General features: G+C 41.0%; 1 protein-coding gene across 4 annotated transcripts in view; it reads right to left on the reverse strand.

The window, feature by feature from the left end:
* Positions 1–17,784: 17,784 nt before the first annotated feature.
* The window catches only part of SNTG1 (syntrophin gamma 1), a 208,540-nt gene continuing 204,196 nt past the window's right edge, over positions 17,785–22,128 (reverse strand). For all 4 annotated transcript variants that reach the window (XM_083451163.1, XM_083451162.1, XM_083451164.1 and 1 more), the window contains one exon: positions 17,785–18,288. In XM_083451163.1, the coding sequence (XP_083307289.1) occupies positions 18,094–18,288 (195 nt within the window). In that variant the 3' untranslated portion in view covers positions 17,785–18,093. The remainder of the gene's footprint in view (positions 18,289–22,128) is intronic.

Consider the following 22,128-nt stretch of genomic DNA (forward strand, 5'->3'; position numbering starts at 1 on the left):
GTTTAGTTTCCATATTGGTAATTTAGGTTGCAGTTCTGCACATATATCTGGGTGTAAATCCCATTGAACTCAGTGGGACTTACATATCTGAGTATTGTGAAGAAACTATTATATTCACTAAGTAGTGGGCTCAGTAGCTGACAGTTCTGAAATGCCCAAAGCAGGACTTTTTTTTCAATAGGAACTTGCTGGATCTCAGTTCCAGCACCTCTCAAGTGGGCACCATTGCCATTATAAGAGAACAGGGGAGGCATTCATGGTGAATTCCAGCACCTCTTTTTCTAGAAAAATAGCACTGGCCAAAGGATACTCCTGTCTCTCAGGACTGCTACCCCGAGAAACTGAACCCGCTTGTCCCCATATTGACCACTAATCCTGCACTGAAACTAGAAAAGGGTGGGCAGCTAAAACCCAACTTACAAATGTGACTGTGAGGAAAGCCTTTTAGCTTCAGGTAGTTGGCTTGTGACCTCCCCACCCACCCAGCAACACTACATGTGGCTAGGGCTGCCATATGTCTAGAATTTCCCAGACATGGGCAGGATTCGGCCATCTGAAACAGTGCCTGGGCAGAATTTGCTTAAATGTCCCGGAAAATCTGGATGTATGGCAGCCCATGTTGGAAGTGTAGATTTCGGCAAATTTCCTTAAAAATAGCTCAGAAATTTTTCTTTGAGATTGCCACCAGCAATGCTTCAACACCCCACCTGCTGCTTGTGGTGTGGGTTGCACAGCATCCTTATGGTCGGCTTGAAAATTTGGTTTTAAATAATAAGAAAATCAATAAAGGCATATTAAAGTGTTACAGGCAGAACTGGAGGAGGCAGAACTGGCTAGAAAGGACCTCTGCTGCAAAGGGGCCTTGGGGCAGCTGCTCTAATTGATCTCAAATTAAATTTGAGCTAGAATGTGATGCTACTGCCCAAAGTCAAATCCCACTGCAGATTATCCTTGATTTTTTTAAAAAAACTGAAATCTTTGCAAAACGCTATTGCCAAGAATCGTGCTCTGATTCTGTTTAGCTCTTCATGTAATGAAAGTGTCCTAGAGGTCTGAAAATGAAACTCAAGGACCTTCTGTCATTGAGTCATACTTTTGTGATACAGCTGCAAATTAGTAACTGAATTGTGATCCAAAACTGCATGACTGAGGCAAGCAGGAAAAATGAAAGTAGTCTCATACTGAAGTAAACAAGGAACATGAAATGGGGGGGGGGGGGTGAAACTACCAAAAGTACAAATCTTTGTTGTAGTTACTCTTCTGTATCTTATAACCACCAAAGTCTTTGGTGCCCCTTTTGAATAATAAACCCACTTTCTGAAGATTGGGGAGGGGGGTTGAGAATGCCCCAGCACTGTCCCTGTATGCAACTTCTGGTTTTACCAGTGTATAATAGTATGCATTTTTTATTCACTTTCCAATAATGCCTATTCCCTAAAATAGGTACTGTACTGTTTAATGCATGAATATCTCATATGCTAGTTACCACATTTATATTTCAACTACAGGATTTTAATAGAAAATTTGAGAACTTGGATTTTTCTTTGGCTCGAAAAAATCCTTCAGCTATGTGACATAAGTTGACTCCAAATCCTTCCTATCCTTTAAATATTGGTAAATAAATGAAATGCAAAGATAATATCAGAACTGGTTTGCTGCTTTTTAAAAAATCTACTGAAGAGGCACAGAACATTTTTCTATAATAGCCCAAGCATAAATGTATTCCCATTTCTTGTTGTGCATATTTTATCTATTTATCATGGGTCAAATGTCATAGTGTGTCACTGCTGGTTACCTATATTGGCCTGAGGTTGGGTGGTGGGGAGGTTGGGGACATGTAAGGGCACTGGCAGAATCCAATATGCCTTCAAGTGTATCCACATGGCTTTGACCATGCTGCCATCCTGTTGAGCGCTGCCCCATCCAGGTTTCTAGACAGTGGCTCCTTCTCCCCATGCATGCTTCTATTGCATTTGAAAATGATGATGGAATGAGGCTTGACACAATCAGGATAGGAGTAAGAGTTGGAAGCGCTTACATCTCAAATTTCCCAAACCAGCCTCTAGGCCAACAGGTTTATGGGACAACCATTTATTTAGAACACAGGAGCAGAACAGGTTGGCTTTATAGAACAAGTTTCCTGCATTATTCCTTATTATTCACTTTCCTATCACTCCTTATTGCTATTGACATCAGGCAGATGTGTTTGCTGTACCTTTTTTTTGGTGTCTGCTTACAACATTTTTTTGTTTCAGCAAGCCTATCCAGACATGCAGAATGTTGTCATATATGTTAATCTCATTTTGGTTTACTGTTTATTTTAATAATCCCTAAAAGGTTTGTAACTACCTGATTTTGTCTTTTGTTGACAATTTTAACGTGGTTTGTATTTTGTTATCCTCTTAGAGGTTTTGTTACCAACAAGCAGTATATCCGTTTTGTTAAATAACAATAAAATGAATATTTTTGCCTGAGGTTGCATATAAAACTTGGTTGCAGGAGAAAGTCAATGGCAGGAGAAAGTGAAGGAATGCATTGACCTCATGGAATTGGCAACATTTATTATTAGTAGTATTAGTATTAGTATTTAACTAAAGTTTCAGTGGGACTGGGTAACAGCTGGATTTGTCATGAAAGTAGAAGTTGCTTCAGGTGGCCAAGCCATTACCCATCTGTTGGCATGTGGCTCGTGTCATTATTATTAGTGAAAGCATGAAGCAGGTTGTCCTCTATACTTGGCGTTACATGCTAACTCCTCATCTTTTAAACTATCCTGACCAGAGACCCATGTTACATAGAAGCTGCTGGCATAGCATCAGTTTTTGAAACAGAGTGGGGTGGGGGGAAGCCAACCAGCTGTTTCCCAAGACTCAGTCTGTGTGCCGTCACTGCTCATGCTGTCCCAAAGATGCGATGGGAAGGAAAGAAAAGAATTTTTCCCTCCCGTGAGTTGCTCTGCTTCCTAAAGTTTGTGCTGTTAGTGGGACTAAGATTAATTCTTGATAATTTTGAGAAACAGGAAGAGCTGCTGAGTGTTTCACCTGTATATACCAGCCGCTCCAAATACCAAATACTTACTTTTTGGCCTGTATCTTACATTTTCTCTAAAATGTTCCTTCTTCAAAGAGGACTTTGTGATCAAAGCAGACATGTTTCTTCTTGCAATAGGAATTTGTTTGCTTGCTTTCCCCAGTAAGCTGATATATGTGAAATACAGGAAGATGATCTGCATCATAACCGTTTTGCTGAGAAAGGTTAATAGCATGCTTATTAAAGTAGAGATGGTTTTCTGCATTCTGTTTCAGTGTGGCATTCAGCTGCCATACGTTGCCCCCATTAGATATTTTGGAAAAGCACTGCTAAATTATTTTAGCTCCTTGAAGTTCCTTAACTAGCAAAAGGTTATACCAGAGTTCATGATTATGGCTTTAATTTTACTGGAAATGATGCAAGATCACTTTGGAAATCTATGAAGAGTTTTGTTTAATATCTCTTCTTCTGTGGCCTGGGAATTAAAAATAATATGCTTAGATGGAAATATAGTGTAGACTATTAGGAGCTATGCATTAACACTGTTTTACTAGAAGCGCATCATATTCTAATGGTGTCATTGCACTTTTTTATTGAGTTAAGTCACATGGATCAAATAGCCATTCATCTGGTCAGAGGGGAATTACTTGGCACAGAATGAACTGAAGAATTCCAAAAAGAGGAACAATTCCTCCCAAATAATAATTTTCACCTGAGCCATGGTAAGCAGCTTGAGTGATTCAGATGCTATCACCTTTGCAGCTACTGCTCTTTCAACAAACTATCATGAAAAGGAAGCGACTGCCTTAAAGATATTCAGATGATACAATTTCACGGTTATCATTGTATTACTGCACACATACCTTTCATACATGACACACACACAAAGCGGCTCCAGGCAGATTAATGGAAGCTAGACCGTTCCACTGACACCATGTTTGATGTCATGAGCGCGCGCGCGCGCATGCACACACACACACTTTCAATGTCTCCCTACTTCCCTGCCCCCCCCCCCCAATATCAAATGGGGGTGCAGGGAAGTAGGGAAGTGCATGGCATCTTGGGTGAAGCCAGGATGGAATGTAGGCTGCTATTGAGAACAAATCTGGGTCATGGACCACAGTACCACTATTCTCCCCCCCCCCCCCAATAAAAGAACACCGTGTTTGACACTGGCTTCACTGTTTATTTTCAAAAGTATGTCAGGCATCCTACACAGTGATCCTTTAAAGTTTTCTTTTCTTTTCGTTTCTTTTCGCCCTGTGATAATAGAGCCTGAAAATACATTTCAGTAAATTTGATAACAAACTGTTATTGTAAAGTGTTCATGATCATGGATATCTGGTAGCTATTAGCTATTATACATTACCATGGTGACATTTATATGGTGTTATGGGGTTCTTATCCAATAATATTGCCTTTCTTGAGAAAGGTTCAGCTTGAGCACAGTTCTGCTCCTTGTTGCATGACTTCCCTAATATATTGGATAGATATATACCCTGAAAAGTGGGACTCAGTGGCAACAGAGTGTTGCAGTATGGATGCTCCTGGTTAGTGTGCCATTCAGTCATCTGTACCCTCTCCCAGTATATTTATTTGATTCTTTCTGTTATTGTGCACCACCCCTAACATGGCCACAGGGTATGCTCTTTGGGCTGTTTTGGAGTTCCCCTCTTAGGGTCTCCCACCTCCTCGGCCATATGTTTAAAATTGTGAAAACATTTGTCACCCCTTATGGATTTTTTGAAAGCTTTTGTTATATACTTCCAAGAAATTTTGGGTTCCCCACGAGTCTTCTCTTGACCCCTGAATGGTGATGTTTTGTCAAATGTAAAAAGTCAGGCTAGCTGACTTTTGTCACCAGTCTGAGCAGCCCTGAGTATGTGTAGGCTTCCTTGATGTGATCCAGGAGGGCTCCTCTTATGTGCTATCAATAGAACATCTATATAATCATATAGCAAAAGAAGATCTGTAGAGGGCAGGACAGTAGCTCTGTGGTAGAGGTTGAACACAGAAGGTCCCAGGTTCAGTCTTGAGTTTGGCTGGCAGAATCATCTACCGGAAATCCAGGAGAGCCATGACCACCATCTGTTGACAATGCTGAGCTAGATGGGCCCATGCTCTGACTCAGGGCGAGCCAGCTTCATATGTTCCTAAAAAGAGATATAACAATATATAAAAGAAACACTAAGAGAAGAATCCAATGGTGCTTGGGATGGTGGCTGAGAGGCCACTAGATGCTGCGGGCTTCCTTCTCTGCTCCCTGAGAGAAAGATTTAGTTCCAGAAGGCAGTGGTGGAAAGCTCTGCGATATCACTATTCTGCTCGAGCTCTATATTCACTTGTTATATTTGTCTATATTAGTGTATTCTCAAGCAGGGATAGCCCAAAGACTATTTACACGGGGGGAAATAATATATTGAATGAGGCCCTTATAGGTTTTCAGTGATTTCAGTTTGTGGCCTTAAAAATGTATGAAAAAGAATCAATTCCTAAAGAAATAAAACCATAGTACTCAGTAAATATTTTGGAGTACACATACACAGACACAAACAAATAACTTCAGAGCAAAAGAAGTGTCTGTGATACATGAAGATTTGATGAGGGGTATATGAGGAGAAGGGGCGCAGGTGGCGCTGTGGGTAAAACCTCAGCGCCTAGGACTTGCCGATCGCATGGTCGGAGGTTCGAATCCCCACAGCGGGGTGCGCTCCCGTCGTTCGGTCCCAGCGCCTGCCAACCTAGCAGTTCGAAAGCACCCCTAGGTGCAAGTAGATAAATAGGGACCGCTCACCAGCGGGAAGGTAAACGGCGTTCTGTGTGCTGTGCTGGCCCGCCAGATGCAGCTTGTCACACTGGCCATGTGACCCGGAAGTGTCTGCGGACAGCGCTGGCTCTCAGCCTATAGAGTGAGATGAGCGCACAACCCTAGAGTCTGTCAAGACTGGCCCGTACGGGCAGGGTTACCTTTACCTTTACCTTTATATGAGGAGAAAGCTGGTCTAAATGCTGAAATCTAATATGTGATGTGAGGGGAGATATTCTGTATTCTTCAGCTGTTCCACTTTGTAAGCAAGAGAGCTAGGAAAGAAAGCTGGCTAATATGCACAAAAGAAGCAAACTTGTTTGCCTGGTCCTTTGATACTTCCTAAAGAATTATTCACCCTCTACAAATCCAGCCATACAGATTGCATCAAAACACTAAACAGATTAAGGGAAACATTTATCCCTAATCTAATGAAACAGCATATTCAGCTTTAATGACAAGCATGAAACATTCACCAAAATGCAACAAAACAAAGTACCTACACTCTACACACAGTTCAGTTTGAGATATCGTTTATTAGACCAATGTGTTTATGTATGCTGTTTCTAACTAACTGAAAGTGAGCATATTGGTATATGTATGGATGTAGAATGACAGTTTTGTGAGACTCCCCCTCCCCAAACACAAAGTAGGTATTATTCATACAGACTAGGTCCCTGATTAGTTGTGGTAATGAAGTAAATATAATGGCCAGGAGCTATAGACACTGGTTTGGATTCAAAAAAGTGTAAGGTTCTTCTGACACAATCAACACAACCAAGTTAGTAAAAGCCTCCAAGCTTTTAATTTTTCTCTCAGTAGTCCAGCAAAAACATACAAGGATCTGGGAGAAGCATTGGTTATGGGCTATATATGATGGACATATCACAAAAATGAGCACTGTGTTACATCAAATGATTCAGGTTTTGTATGGCCTTTAACAAACTTATGGTGGATAAGCTTCTTTATCAATAACTGGTCCTAAAGCCTCCCAAACAGGGGTGGGCCTTGGTAATATGCTCCCCTGTGCAAGGCCATTTGGTGCCCTCTCCCACAGCTCTCGCAGTGCCGGCTGAAGCTGGGCTTTGTGAAGGAGGCAAAAGGCTCTGGAAGGGTCCTAGAGGCCTCCTACCTCCTTTCCAAAGCCTGGTAAGGAGGTGGGAGGACTCTAGGACCCTGTCAGAGCAATCATGCCTCCACCCTGAAGCCTGGCAAGTACTTACCAGGTTTTACAAAGGCATGCTTCTTGGCTGCACACCTGATGCAACTTAACTGCACACTGCCCAAAACCCACCCCTGCCCCAAAACCACAGTCTGAGAGAATCCTTACAATGGATTGTAATTACTGCTCTTTCTGCTGCTAAAGGATATAAAAGAAAGGATTGTATCCAATGTGTCAGCCTGCTAGAACCATTGCACAAGAGCTTGCCATACTGGAACTGTTGTGGCTAGGTATTTTATTTTTCTGTCCTCTACAAACTGTGCATATAAATACCAACTACTTGCTTGTGGAACCTCTTGCCCAGTAGCATAAGACAACCTGGTAACAGAACAGGTTCAGTGCTAACTCTACAATGCTGTGTTGTATACCACTCAAAATCTTTATGCATTGTAGACAGTAAATCCTTTGGGAAAGTGCCTATAACTGCTTTGTATGGTCATAATGTCTATTTATGTGAGGATCTTGTCCCAAATATATCTCTCAGAGGACATGATTGACCACCACATGCAGACAAATGTACCATCCCTTGACATCTCTTCCAACTAGACCTTTGAGACCATCTCAGAATTCCATCCAGCATTTATTTGAAGCTGTTTGAAATATCTTGAAGTGCCAACAAGAAAGGCCATTGGAAGTCTCTTTCCTTGCCCATGCCCTTATAGCCCTCTTTGAGCGAGAAATAAAACCCTGTTCTCAAAGGAGATTCTCTATCTGCATACCTATAATGCTGATTTTTTATAATTACCTTTAAAGCCTGAAACTTTACTGTACCTGTCTACTTGTCTTTGACTTTCCTGCAGTGACATTTCATGTTTGCTTGTGACAATTGCCACATCATCTGCAAACAGTTGTATTGTGTGTTCTCCATTATTGATACTGACATCATTAATTTTGAAATTAATGATTATTGAAATTGCCAGAGCTGCAATAGACAGGGCAAAGAGCAATAGACAGGGCAAAGAGTTCCCTGACAATAGCACTTATAGTTTTTTTGAGGAAAAGCTGGAACTGTTCCCCAGAAACACGTGCAGCACTTCTGCAGTAAGTTTATTTTGACAGAATGTCTCTTGCAAAGACGCCATGATGAATAATATACTTCACCATTCCAATGCCTGGGACAGTTGGGGTTTTTTCCCAAGGTTATAATTCATTTGTTTGTTTGTTTCCATGTATTAAGGGATATGTGATGTACACAATCCATGTCCTCAACTTGTCCTTTAAAAAGTGAGGAAAGCACAAGCATGATGCTATTTTGCCTTTTCAGTAAACAATGTCCTGCTGTTCAAGCCCTCTTAAATGTGAAATTGATTGGATCCAATTACAAGCATTCTGTGGTCTAATCAATTTCATCATTCCCAACTTGGGTGAAACAATGCATGTGAGTGGGTGTAAATTAGACCAAGGAACAAAATTGTTTTCCCCATTCAACTATATCTATAGGTTCCCCCAGTTATATAATTTTGAATCTAGCAATTCTAGGTTAAGGGTTGTTATCACATTAGTGATAAATTCTTCCCATTGCCCCTTAGAAATAAAAATCTGTACACAGCTGCAGGGGCATGTAATGTTTAGGTGTAAGATTATGGTTTGTTGAGTTCAATTTTCCACAATGTATTATTGCTAGCATGTATGCTCTCAGTATAGTTCAGCATATATAATTCAGTATTTTTTTCTTTGATCACCTTAGAAAGAGTTCTTTTTCAGAAGAGTCATGCCAGCTCTATAGCTGTATGCTAAATGAAATGTTAAATATCAGCTACCATACAGACAAAATGATGAAACTATTTGCCAAGTTTTAAGGAGAGTGATATGGCAATCAAATCTTTCAACAATATGCTAAAAATATGATAAAGCAGAAACTCAGAAATAATTCATTTTCAACCCCTGCATTATCACAATTATTCAGGCTGGAAGAATAAGATATTATGACAGGCACTGGGGTATTGCTGAAAACAGGAAGACCATGTCTTGTTATTTCCCTATTGTCAGTGGCATTTCATGATGTAAAATGAGTGATCTGAAGTCATCACACTGCAAGTTCTCCCATCCCTAGTAGCAAATAAAGTAGAGAAGAGCCAAAGAAACACACAAAGCATCAGATATAATATCCTGTATCACTAGATGAGGCTGATTAGCCTTCAGCAGTATGGTTCTCTTCAGATGTTTTGGATGACGAGCCTGATTGCCCAAGCCAGCACAAAGCCCCCAATTTGCATGGCTTTTTTCTTTCTCTTTCAATAGTAATTTACCACACGGTAGCCACTGAGCATTCAAGTCCTAGCTGGCTAGTTTTTATTCCTATCAGATTTTCTTGTACTTCTGCAAACCTTGGGGTTTCGCTTAAGCTCATTCATATCTCCCCTCTTGTGGATGAATGGTGTCGATTTGGCTAGCACTTGGCAAACTGAGATGGTGATGGATATATAGGCTTCTTCCATCTGTTCTGTACTAGTTACCTCACTTACAATATTGTTTTCCCCAGGAAGGGACACGCCAGATGAAGACTTTGGTCCTAGGAAGTCCTCTGACATTTCCTTTGGTTTGAGGAAGAGGCGATTGGAAGGTAGGGCATTGCATGCACTTCAGAGCTTAATACGTACTATAGAGTTAGAGGGCCAAATGAGCTGTGTACTTAAATATATAGCAGGCAGCTAGGTTTTTTGCTTTTCTTTAGGTAGGTAGAGTGTTCGGGAGCCCAATTCTCAGTATGAAGGCATTATATGTGAAGCGGAGGTTCACTTTTTCATTCCCCAGCCAAGAACCCTTGACTTAGAAAAATGTCCCATCAGCACCAAAGGAGACTGTGTGTGTGTGAACTTAATTGTTTCATTTATTTCATTTATGAATTTCATCCCATGAAACATATTAGCAATAAAAATCCCAGCAATAAAAACATCTGTTAATGCAGTTTCTAGTCTGATGCAGATAGCCACACATCATATGCCCAAAACAAGTTGTTAAAAAAGTATTTTATTTTTTTCTTTTCATGATTACAAATCAATGAAACAAAACCAAACAGAAGGAAATGTTTTATTAGTAGTTCATTAATGAGTTTAAACAACTAGATGTCTTTGAGTCACAAAACACTACAAAGAGCCACAAACATAATTAAAAATGAAATAAATATTTAGATTTTTTGATCTGGTATTTTAAACCTCAGTATTTATAAAATATATAATACTTTATATTACATTTGCTCTGTCATTTCCCCCAACCACAAATTAAAACTCATGAAATATTATCAATGTACAAAGCAATGAGAATAAGCCAAAATCAGATAATTTTAAGGTCTGGGGAAAAATAGCTGATATGATTTTATTACTCTATGTCAAGATTGTGCATCTGCTGCAAAAATAGTCATTTCCCCAACCAATATATACATATTTTACTTAGAATTATATCTTAAAGCAAGTGCAGAATATACCATAAAATATAGAAATAAAGTTGATCTGCATTTTGTTCTGAGGGATTGTTATTCACTTGAAGTTAGGTTTGGAACATTTGGAGTGGCTCAAAGTTTCAAATCAATCCTATTTCTAAAAAGGTCATAGATTATTACTGTAAACCAGGCATCGATTGTTCAAATTGTTTTGAGCCACACTTTGGCTGAAATCCTGTGCTCAGTTACATTCATGCAAGTCCAATTTAATTCAAGAGGAGTTATGCACAGGCAAACCTGTTCAGTATTTTAGTCTGGGGCTCTCAAGATCACCACATGTTCTATGATGGCCTCCATGCCAAAACAAAGAAATAGATACATGTACACTGTTATGTGGGAATACAAATTTAATGCTTGAAATGAATTTGGCAACTCCGGTGGATATTGGAGCTCATGCATCAGCTAGTATTACACAGCTGGGGTGCCTGTTTGCAGAATCAAAATGATTAAAAAAAAACAAAAACATTTCCCGCAATTTCAATAAATGGGTTTCGGCCATAATGAAATCTCTGGTCACTTCCACAAGGATTTCATTTCCTAAGACTGATCAATTTTTTCTCTCCATGAAGACTAAATACTTTTTATTATCTAGAACATGATTCATGTAAGCCTTTAAAAGCATGCACAATATTATTCCTATTGATGGAAGTCATTACAACACATGCATGGAGTTACACATGTATTCAAATGCTTTGCCAGCATAGGAATGAGGCCCCCCTCCCCCAGACATTTTTAAAACCACCTTCATCTGCCCTGTGCTCCATTAATGTATTTTATGGATGCATACCAAAAAAAGAATAAGTTCTAAAGTGGAACATATGCATGCAGATAATTCATTCAAGTCTACCTATCTTGATTTCCTTCGCAATTTTCAGTTAGGAACTTCAAAATCTTTAGGCACCGCTTCCTTTCACTCCTCTGAGTAAAACAATACAGCTTGAGATGTAATCATGAAGACTGCTGGTTATGAGTGATTCTGAAAAGTTCAAGAGAGGCTACAATTCCCATCATTACCTATACTAAAGCACACTGAGTTATCTGATCAATACTTGATGGAACAAGGTTTATTAGAACAATGCCTTGACTCTTCAGAGGATAATATTCAATCCATGTTTTGTGAGTTGTTCTTGAAGCAGAATAATATGTGGCATTTGCATTTTACAAATTTTACATATCAATTTAGATTGATATGACAAAACAACCCCCAAGTTTCAAGTTAAGCTATTCTCATCGAGATAGCTCTATCTAATTAGACTTGGATCCAAAGGCTGTATATGCACCATGGCTTTCCAGTCCATTTCCCACTGGACCCTTTCCAGCTCCTTCTCCTTTCTGCTTCCCCACAAAAGCTGTCTTGAGAATTGGGGAACCCTCTAGAGCAATATATGATGCTTCAGGGGGGAGGGGGGAGGGAGTCAACCTCCCCCACCCCCATGCAGGAGTGTGCTTTGAGCTCATGCATGCTGCTTATTGGATCCTAGCCTAGTTTTTACACAGAATTTCTGCTGGCAATTACAACCCCAAAAAACAGCTGTGTAACTTATAAAGAATCATGCCCCATTATATGGAAGAGGATGTTAATCTTTCCAGTGCAATATTATCTGCAGGATATTCATAGTCCATATTTTAATTACACAGAACTCACAGAGCTTTCATGCAAGTTATTGCATGTCCCTGTGGTCCCAAAGTCCTTGGGGCAATAGCTGTCAGATTTTAAGGTTCACAACCCAGCTTTAGCTACATCCAGCAACAGGGAACTCACTTCAATATTTCTAAACCATATATGTCTAGCTTCCTGCAATCAGATATAAGGAGAGAAAGCAGGGGACTAATGTACATTTATATTCGCGCCGGGGAAGCTGTGATTCTCCAGATGTTGTTCAACTCCAGATTCTATCAGCCCCAGACACCATGGCCAATGATAATGAAAGATGGCAGTTGGAGTCTGACAACATCTGCAGGGCCACAGGGTTCCCTGCCCTGATTGATTTAAATGTTGAACAGCAAGATGAAATTTTTGTAGATGTAGTTTCCTCATGTAGTGATGAAAATAGATGCTCTTGATGAAGTTCCCCATTCTATAAAAGGGGCATTTGTTGTAACCAAATACACTCCCCCCCCCTAAACACACCCACCCACACAGTGGTGGTGTCACTGCTGTGACCCACGTTTGGTCAGGATATGACTCATCAGTTGTAGACCAAAGTTCTCAGGAATGCACATACTCAGGGCGTTCTTTACCATATTCCCTGGCAACAGGTGGTGTTAACTTAAAAATCACCCAACAGATTTTAACCCTTTTCTAAGTTGTTGTGGGGGTTCTTAATAATCACAGGGCATGAGCCAATACACTGGGAGCTACTGCCTGGAAAAGCTAAAAAGACACAACAAGCAATGGCACAGCTCTGGCCCATACGGACCTCAGGATTGCAGTTAGATTCACATATCATATTATATATAAGGTTGAACAGCTATATTTAGAGGTGCCACCAGAATTTAGTTCTGTTGACCATCTCTTACTGGAATTAACTTAAAAAATTATGTATTAAGCATCACCAAACTGTAAACTGAATTACCACATGCATAGTATCTTCAGGATATTCTGGGCCGCACAATTGCAAACAATATGTAAAAAGCAGACTCTCTCATGATTCTGCCATGGCACTTTGCATTATATGAATGGATGCTTTCACAAAATGAGTGCAATCACCCCCCTTAACTCACTTACACCAGTCAGAGCTATAGCTTGAGAGTAGAACACATTTTTCATACAAATGGTCTAAGGAGCCATCCCCACCATCTCCAGCTAAATAGATCTCTGGTAGCAAGGCCTTGAAGCTACCTGATTCAACATAAGTCACATTCTTACTTCATATGAGTGACCATGTGTATTTAAAAATAAGAATCTTGAGTTCTACTTTTCTGTGTTATAAGCTTTTCTTGAAGATGCATTTGTTATGGTACCAAAAATACTTTTAATGAATACCTTGAGTTCAGCAGCTTCCTCATTTTTGTAGTAGTTTCTAAAGGAAACCACAGCATTTAAAATAATAATAATCAAAGGGTGAACTTATCACATCCATACTTGCCTCCCAAAGACAGGTACAAATAAATAAGGCAGCCCTAACGATGCCAGATTTCTAAGCTGCCACAAGGTAGCCATTATTGTTTGAAAAATACAACTACATGAGTCATCTCCTAATTATATAGCAGACCCATTTGTAATCTGTGTTATCTTTTGGTCTGTTATAGTTTCAAGAATTTTGCTTTTGGCTTCAGAAAGTAGGCAGTTTAGTTGCCATTATGAGAAGCTATTAGTATGAGGATTACTGTAATAGTGTAGCAAGATTGATACTTTTAAGGCACAATCATGATCATTCCCATTAATGAGTGCTAATCCCCACATCAGCTTCAAAGTGAGCGAGTGACTTTACTATTAAGTGCATGAGAAGTAAAAGCAATCATCTACTTTGCTTGCCATTGATTCTACTGAAGTCAGCGGGCAAAATTTTGCTGTTGACTTCGGGCTCTAATGCCAACCGTTCAGATCTCTCCAGTGTCACATTTTCAAAACAGAGCCTTTAGATTACATGGAGTACTTGGAATACCTTGGTTCCTAGCTTAGTGAATTCAAATATGCCACCTTGTACAAGATTCATCTTGTATCACTATACTCTCACACATATTACTTTGAATTTGTAACTGGAAACAATATTGAATAGATTTATGAATTGGATTTGATGCACAAATTGGCAATGTGATATGTGTGTGTGGTCTTTTGAGATGCTTAGGTCACATCCTGGATAAAACTCTGAATTTTAAAATATTACTGACTCTATTGCATGATTATCAACATGCTGCATGCTAATGAAGGATCCACAGAACCATGATACTAGTTATGTGAATTCAATACATATTATCATATTCATTTAAACATCCTGCCTTTCCTTCAAAGCCCTAGTTGATGAGTTGAAACATTTGTGCCTGGGATTGGCTCCAACATCCTGTTTGGTGGGCAGAGGAGTGATATATCTTATGTGAGCAGGGAAAACTGTGTGTGTGTTACATGCTTGATTCACTGGTATGAGCTAGCACAGTGTTAATTGGATCCCACCATGATTTATGAAATATTACCCCCCCCCCCAAGACAACCTTCCTATGAAGTTCTAATATAATGCTTGCAATTAGTGACTCACTCTTATGGATACTTTGGACCAAGTAATATCAAATGTAGTCACTGTTTCCTTCTTAACCTTAGTTATTTCCTTCAAAGCTAATTTCAGCAAGAACTACAAATTACTGAAAGATTAGTTCATAAAAATATTGCACAGGGATAGTTAAGTAGCAGCAGGTTACCATACTGGTATAAAATGTGTATGTGCTACATGTATATGCGAAATGAAAACTATCAGTTACAAGCTTCAGTTTAAGATAGTACAGTGGAATCTTGGTTCCTAAACTTAATCTGTTCTGGGAGTCTGTTCAATTCCTGAAACAGTTTGGGAATCAAGGCGCAGCTTCTGATTGGCTGTAGACGCTTCCTGCAGCCAATCAGAAGCCGCACCGGGTGTTTGGCTTCCAAATAACGTTTGAAAACCAGAACAATTACTTCCAGTTTTCATTCATTCAGGAGCTGGAATGTTAGCTCCCTGGGTGTTTGGGAGCCAAGATTCCACTGTATAGCATTGGCCCATCTCATTTTATACACTGAACACATGGGCAATGGGACTTTTAAAATTCATGCCCCAAAGAAAACTCCAGCAAAGCAATTTACAGTAAGAGGGACAGAGATGAGGCAACTTTTCTGGAAAGTAAATATAAAAAGGACTCTCTGCATGTATAGATCTCAAATCTCCCTGAACAGTTCTGCACAAAAGGCAGAGATGGACAACCCTTATTTCTGTTGAGGGCCATTTTGTCTCAGGGGTAATATATTGGAGACTGCATGCTGGTAGTGGATGGGACTGCAGCCACCAATGGGGAAACTGGAGCCAAGAGTGGATGGAGCCAACTCCCTTTTCTTCCCTTTTGGCCACTATTTTCTCTCTCTCTCCTTCTGTTAGCTCATTTCCCACTGGATTGTTCCCCTTTCCCCAACTTGTATTAAATTAGATTAAGGACCACATAATGCCTAACCTTGGTGTAAGGGCAATGGGGAACAAACTGCATGGTTGAAAATACTTATTTGCATTGATTTGAATCTGGCTTATACACATAATTGTGATCTGGATTGTACTCGATGCAAAACTAAACTCATTTCAGAGAGAGAGAGAGAGAATGAGAGAATATTTCCTAATGGCTCTTTGGAACCTTATCAGTGTTATATACACTGTACATATATAGTAGATCAAATTTTACACTTTCTCTAGATTCATCATTAAAATACAATTCTTAAAAATACATGTAAAGCATAATACCCTTTTCAGACATTTTACAGATGAAATCAGTGCATGTGGGAGGGGTTATATCTAAGCGGGAGGCTCTGCCTTCCAATGTATGAGTGTTTCTTATACTATCTCAAAAGACCCCAGTGGATGCAAAGAGGGCTCTCTTATAATATTAGGGCATGCTGCTTTTCCAGAGTTGCCGAACAGATGAAGAATCCTCTGCATGTACAACTGTATGTATGGAGGTCTTTGCAAATGGTACAATGAATGCATGAACAATGGAGGCAGAGCCTGCTGGCCTCATACATAAAATATCTGAAAAGGGCTCATTGTCTTACCCTGTGGGCTAGTTTTACATGACACAACACTGAATGCCATTTTAAGAGTTTGCTAAAACTTTCCAAGTTTCACTTCAAGAAATGGGATGTTCCATTTAACCTACAAGAAAGCTTGCTTTTTTGTAAGGTCATTTTTAACAGCTGTTAATTAAAATACAAAGGAGTAAATGAATTCTATTTCTTGGTTTCCTGTTGGTAATATGAAAATCAAATTTAAAAGTAAAGCCTTGTGCGACCTTTATTGTGCCTGTAACAAAATATAATACTTGGGATTTGAGAACAAAGCCTGGCAGATTAAAAGACACTTCACTATAAAACTGAATAATAAAAGACATAATTAAACAGGTTTAACATTGGTTTTGTAATTCATTCATAATTAAAACAATTCTGAATGTTAACAGATTTTTACTAACAACAGAGAATCTGTATGTAGAAAGATAGCAAAGGGAAAAGGGGGAAAGGTTTTGTTGGCTTAAGACCATGATCCTCAAACAACAATTTCTGGGTAGTTCTAATAAGGTCAATGGAATTACTCCAGAATTGAGGCCTAGGTCTCACAAAAACAGGTGAACCTGTGTTTAGTTTAGGCTCTGAGGTGAAGGCTCATCAAGATATGATGATTCTCCATGAAAAATATCCACACAGAAAGAAAATTGGCATGTCATGTTGAAGGCTATGCTACCACCATTCATGCTCACATCGAGTTCGCTACATGCTGTGATTCCTCCCTCCCCATATGCAGCAGCAGCTGGCGGCTGTGTGTGCTGTGTTTCTGTATTGTTTTTAATACTTGACTGGGAGCCACCTAGAGTGGCTGGGGAAACTCAGCCAGATGGGCGGGGTATAAATAAATTATTATTATTATTATTATTATTATTATTATTATTATTATTATTATGACTTGGTTTCCCTAAGTCATGCATCTCTACTGGTTACTGGGTAGGGAGTGGCAAGGCAGCGAGGAGCAGGTGTGGTACAACAGCAGCAGCGAAGGCAATCCAACATACCCAGCACTGTGCCTGCACCACCCTGAGCTCTCTGCTGCCTTGCCCCCCCCCCCCGCTGGCTGCTACTGCCTGTATCACAGAACACTGAATTTTGTGAGCCCCAAACTGCAATTTGAGAATTACAGAATTTCCACCTCATTTGCTGTTCATGAGAGCAAGAGCTAAGTGGCTTAAGTACTATAGGCTTCAATAGCAGATGGCTTCATTATGCTTATATTTCCTTTTTAAAAACATGTTGACCTAATATGGCTATACTATTATCATTATGATAATGGGATGGAACCAAAATTAAGAATGAAGATGATTCTATGTCAAAAGGGCACAAATATGAATTTGCAACAGTACTTAAGGTGCTTTCTTTTCTAAGGAGATACAGTAGCATCTTTTTGCATTCACTTCCTTGTTGCTACACACTGATCCCTCTTTGCTTGACATTTATAGTCTAGCAAGAGGAAATTAGTTCTGATCCAGAACTTGGTAGGTTGTCATATAAAAACATCTGGAAAGAAAATGTCTGTTATTATGGAGATTTGAAAATTGTATTAAATACTTAAGTGCAGCACTGTGTCATTCGTTTATTTCTGTTTCTTTTGTTTCCAGTGTCATTCAAAACACAATCAGATTATACTATAAAAGCATCTTCATCCACCTCAGAGATTTCTGCTTGGATTATGTACTGATGCCTTGTAAAATTGAGACTTAATTCATGATCCCATGTGACTATACTCTGCTGACAACTGCCACTTGTCTCTTGAGTCAGTTCGCTTGCTTGCTGTTGGTTCTCCGAGAAACCTGTCTGATGAATGTTTCGTATACGTAGTCTCATGTACTCCTGGAAAGTGGCAAGTGCAGAAATAGGAGCCATCAAGTCGTATACTTCAATTTGCTAGTGCCAGAAGATGTAGCAACAGCAGCACCAGTAGTAGCAGCAGCAGTAACAGCAGTAGCAGCAGCTGTGGCCTGACTGCCAACATAGAGTGGGTCCAAACAGGCCACTTTGGCCGCAAAGAAGGAGTGGATACAATGCAGGACTGCAAACAGGTTGGAAAATTCCAACTCCTGAAAGTGAAAGCAAAGAAGTCAAAGGTAAGATTAGGCCACCTTTTCATCTTCCACAGCACACCCAGCACTCTGTTGTAGAGACAATCAAACAGAGGTTTAACCAAGTCAAGGATAGTCATCCATCACTGTGAAAAGCTGCAGTGTTTGTTGGCCAGTGAAGAACATGCACTCAGATATTTGAGTGGAATGCTACAGCAATTTTATATTGCACGTTTGTGACAATGAATGCTAGAAACTAAGCCATGACTTAGCATGGAAAAGAAAATTTGTCGAAGAACTAGAAAGAAGAAAGTTAAATTCGCTGTTTCTTTATTTCTACAATCCATGGGCTAACTCATCCCCCTGCCCCTCTGGTAGGTAGAGAACGATAAAAGGAAGTGGAAACCTATCAATGGGCTTGAACTGGCCACAACATTATTGAAAGAACATGAAAAATGGGCATGGGGGGGGAAAATTAAGCTATTATGAGGAAAATCAGGTGTAAGAAGGTTCCTGAGCTGAGTTACTAAAACACAGCTCCTTGTATCCCACCTTTATCCTGAATCATAGCCCATTCTCAAGCTGCTCCATTCTTGTGACCATTCTGCTTTTCCCCATTGCAATCAACATGAACTTTTTGCTCTCCCAACACAGGTGACATTTTCCAGTTCTGCACTGGTCCTTGTGCCATCTGGAGTGATCAACCTACCTTGGATCCTTTCCTCTTTACAAAGGTAAGCACAAGGTCTTAATATTTCTTACCACATTCCTGATAAAGTTTGCAGCCTCCTTCCACTAACTTAGCAAATCTCATTTTCCCTAAAGAGGTGGGACCTTCCTTTTGCAATGCTGAGCTTCCTGATAACCATGCCAAGCCACAGTCTTGACCACAGCTGTTATCCTTTCTTCTGGTTCTGTCTGTCCCAGTGGGGATCAAAGCCCCTGACCAAACCCTCCTGGGCAGCATTTGCAGCCATGTTACTTCACCCCTTGGGAAGAATTGCCTAATGGTGCCCATTCCATTTGTGACCTTGATGGTCAAAAAGCTTGTAGAGGACATTCTGAATAAAGAGGAATACTAGAACCTAGGGATGCTGTTTATCTCTTCCCATAGAGATGGAAAGCCACATTCAGTGGATGGCATCTAAATCATACACAGAGTTGGAACCACTGCAATGGAACTGACTAACCTAAGATTATTGATTTAAATCAGTTTAAGTTTAATATGACTTAGTTGGATACAGTGTTTTGAGATTTCTACCATCCTAGTGCAAAATGTTCTAACTGTTAAGCCATGTTTTATGACACGGTAGGCTACTATTTTCAGAATAAAAGTATCCTGCTGCATGTATACTATATCCACTAACTGCAGTTTAGCGTGTGCCAGGTTCATGATGATTTCCTGCAAATTACATTAATTTCATGTTACAAGTTAGGAAAATTAAAGTGGTTAGATGCTTTTTATGAAGTTCCCTGCTGAGTTATGTAAGAACGAGCGAGTTCATCTATCTTCCTGGATAGGCAAGCACTAGACTGAAACAAAAGAGAAAGGGAGGTTTCTTCCCGCTCTGAGCAGAGCCAATAGAAACTAGAATATAGCTGTACCTACATTTCCCAATCTGCCTTGAGGTCTAAAAGGGGGGAAAGGCATTATGTTTTCTTAAAGGGGCATAATTATTCCTTCTACCTAATACTAATACACAAATTTGCTATCACTAAATAACTGACCCTTGTGGGGGCAGAACAATGCTAATACTTACAACATACTTTGGTTGTTAATCTGGTATAGTCTGGTACCTTTTCACAAATTATGACACTGAATATTATTACTACAACTATGAGCAACTTATGATTTGGGTTGCATCTGACTGAAGTCATATTGAATACTGGACCCATTAAAATCAATGGATAGTACTATTATCCCCACATAGCACTGGAGACACAGATACCAGCCTACATAAAGGCCATCTAACCATGGCTGGGCAAGATTTGAGCCAGAAACTCACATGTGACACTCTCAGTCATTGCAGCACACTGGATTTCAGCATTAATAGCTACTAGAATCCTTCAGGAAATTGTGCTCATGTCACAATTCTATTACTTTCCCCATATTTTCCAACACTGGCAAGAGATCACTGTGGGATAAGGTGAGGATATCATCAATATGCTGATGACGTAAAACAGATCAAGGTGAACCATTTTTCAAAACTTGCTTTTGACTATGACTGTTATTGATAATGGTATTGTATATTTTATGGGGTGGGGTTAGAGCAGTGGTAGTCAACCTTTTTATACCTACCACCCACTAATGAATCTTTCTTGATGGTAAAATTTCCTTACGGCCCACCAGTGCTCGATGGAAGGAGGATTCAGCTTGTGCCATAGAACCCCCTACTGCCCACCTAGAATTCTGAAATGCCCATTAGTGGGCGGTAGGGACTAGGTTGACAACCCCTGCCTTAGAGGTTCTATTTATAGTTAATTAGTATACAATTTTTGTTAAATAAAATAACATTGGTTGGGGGGGAATCTTACTCTGTGTTTGGAATTAACAGAGTGATGGATGAATGACATAAATGGATTGGTTTAACCTTTGCCTAGTATTTTATAACTAAAAGTAATGGGAAACTCACAAAGACTTAACAAAACATGATGATATTCCCTGTCCACAATGCTGGCATCATTTACCATATTTTTCGCTCTATAGGACACACTTTTTCCCCTCCAAAAATGAAGGGGAAATGTGTGTGCGTCCTATGGGGCGAATGCAGGCTTTCGCTGAAGCCTGGAGAGCGAGAGGGGTCTGTGCGCACTGACCCCTCTCCCTCTCCAGGCTTCAGGAAGCTATCCGCAAGCCCTGGGAGCCCGCGGGAGACCCCCCCGGGCTCCCCCGGCTTGCGCAGAGCTGCCTGCACCTCGAAGCCCGGGCGCGCTGAGCAGTCGCGCCGGGGCTTCGGGTAGCTGTGCGCAAGCCGCGGGAGGGCTCCCCCGGCTTGCGCAGAGCTGCCTCTTATCCCAAAGCTACCCGAAGAGACTGCTCAGCGCGCTGGGGCGTCGGGATAAGAGGCAGCACTGCGCAAGCCGCGGGAGGGCTCCCCCGGCTTGCACAGAGCTGCCTCTTATCCCGAAGCCCCGGCACGCTTGGGTAGCTCTTGGCAAGGCGCTGGAGCCCGCATTTGGGCTCCAGCGGCTTGCGGAGAGTTGCCTGTTCTGTGGGCTGGGGTTGGGGGAAGCTCGAGCTTCCCCCGCCCCAGCCCCGCGCCTGGGGGAAAAATAATTTTTCTTCCCTTTATTTCCCCCCCAAAAAACTAGGCGCGCCTTGGCTCCGCGGCAACGCGCCAGTCCTGGAAGCCGGAGGAGGAACTGAAGGGTCTCCTTCTGTTCCTTCCCCAGCTTCGCTGAAGGGCGCTGCACCTTCTCCCTCTCTGCGCACCGCCTCTCCTGTGAAGGAGAGGCGCTGCGCAGAGAGAGAGAAGGCGTAGCGCCCCTTGAGCGACGCGCCTGTCGTGCGAAGCTGGAGGAGGAACAGAAGGGACTCTTTCTGTTCCTCCTCCCGCTTGGCAGCAACACGCCTGTCCAGCGAAGCCTGAGGAGGAACAGAAGGGTCTCCTTCTGTTCCTTCTCTAGCTTCGCTGAAGGGCGCTGTGCCTTCTCCCTCTCTGCGCACCGCCTCTCCTGTGAAGGAGGGGCGCTGCATAGAGAGAGAGAAGGCGCATTGCCCCTTCAGCGACGCGTCTGTCCTGGCTTCTGCTTTAGCCCTGTGCAGCTTCTTTGGGCAGGGGGAGCCTTCATCCCGCTGCCCTGAAGAGGCTTGGCACGGTTACCCCAGCAGCCAGAACAGTCACACGGTATCCCAGA

This window comes from Podarcis tiliguerta (genome assembly GCF_965153285.1).
Source record: "Podarcis tiliguerta genome assembly, chromosome: 7".
In the NCBI taxonomy this organism is placed as follows: Eukaryota; Metazoa; Chordata; class Lepidosauria; order Squamata; family Lacertidae; genus Podarcis; species Podarcis tiliguerta.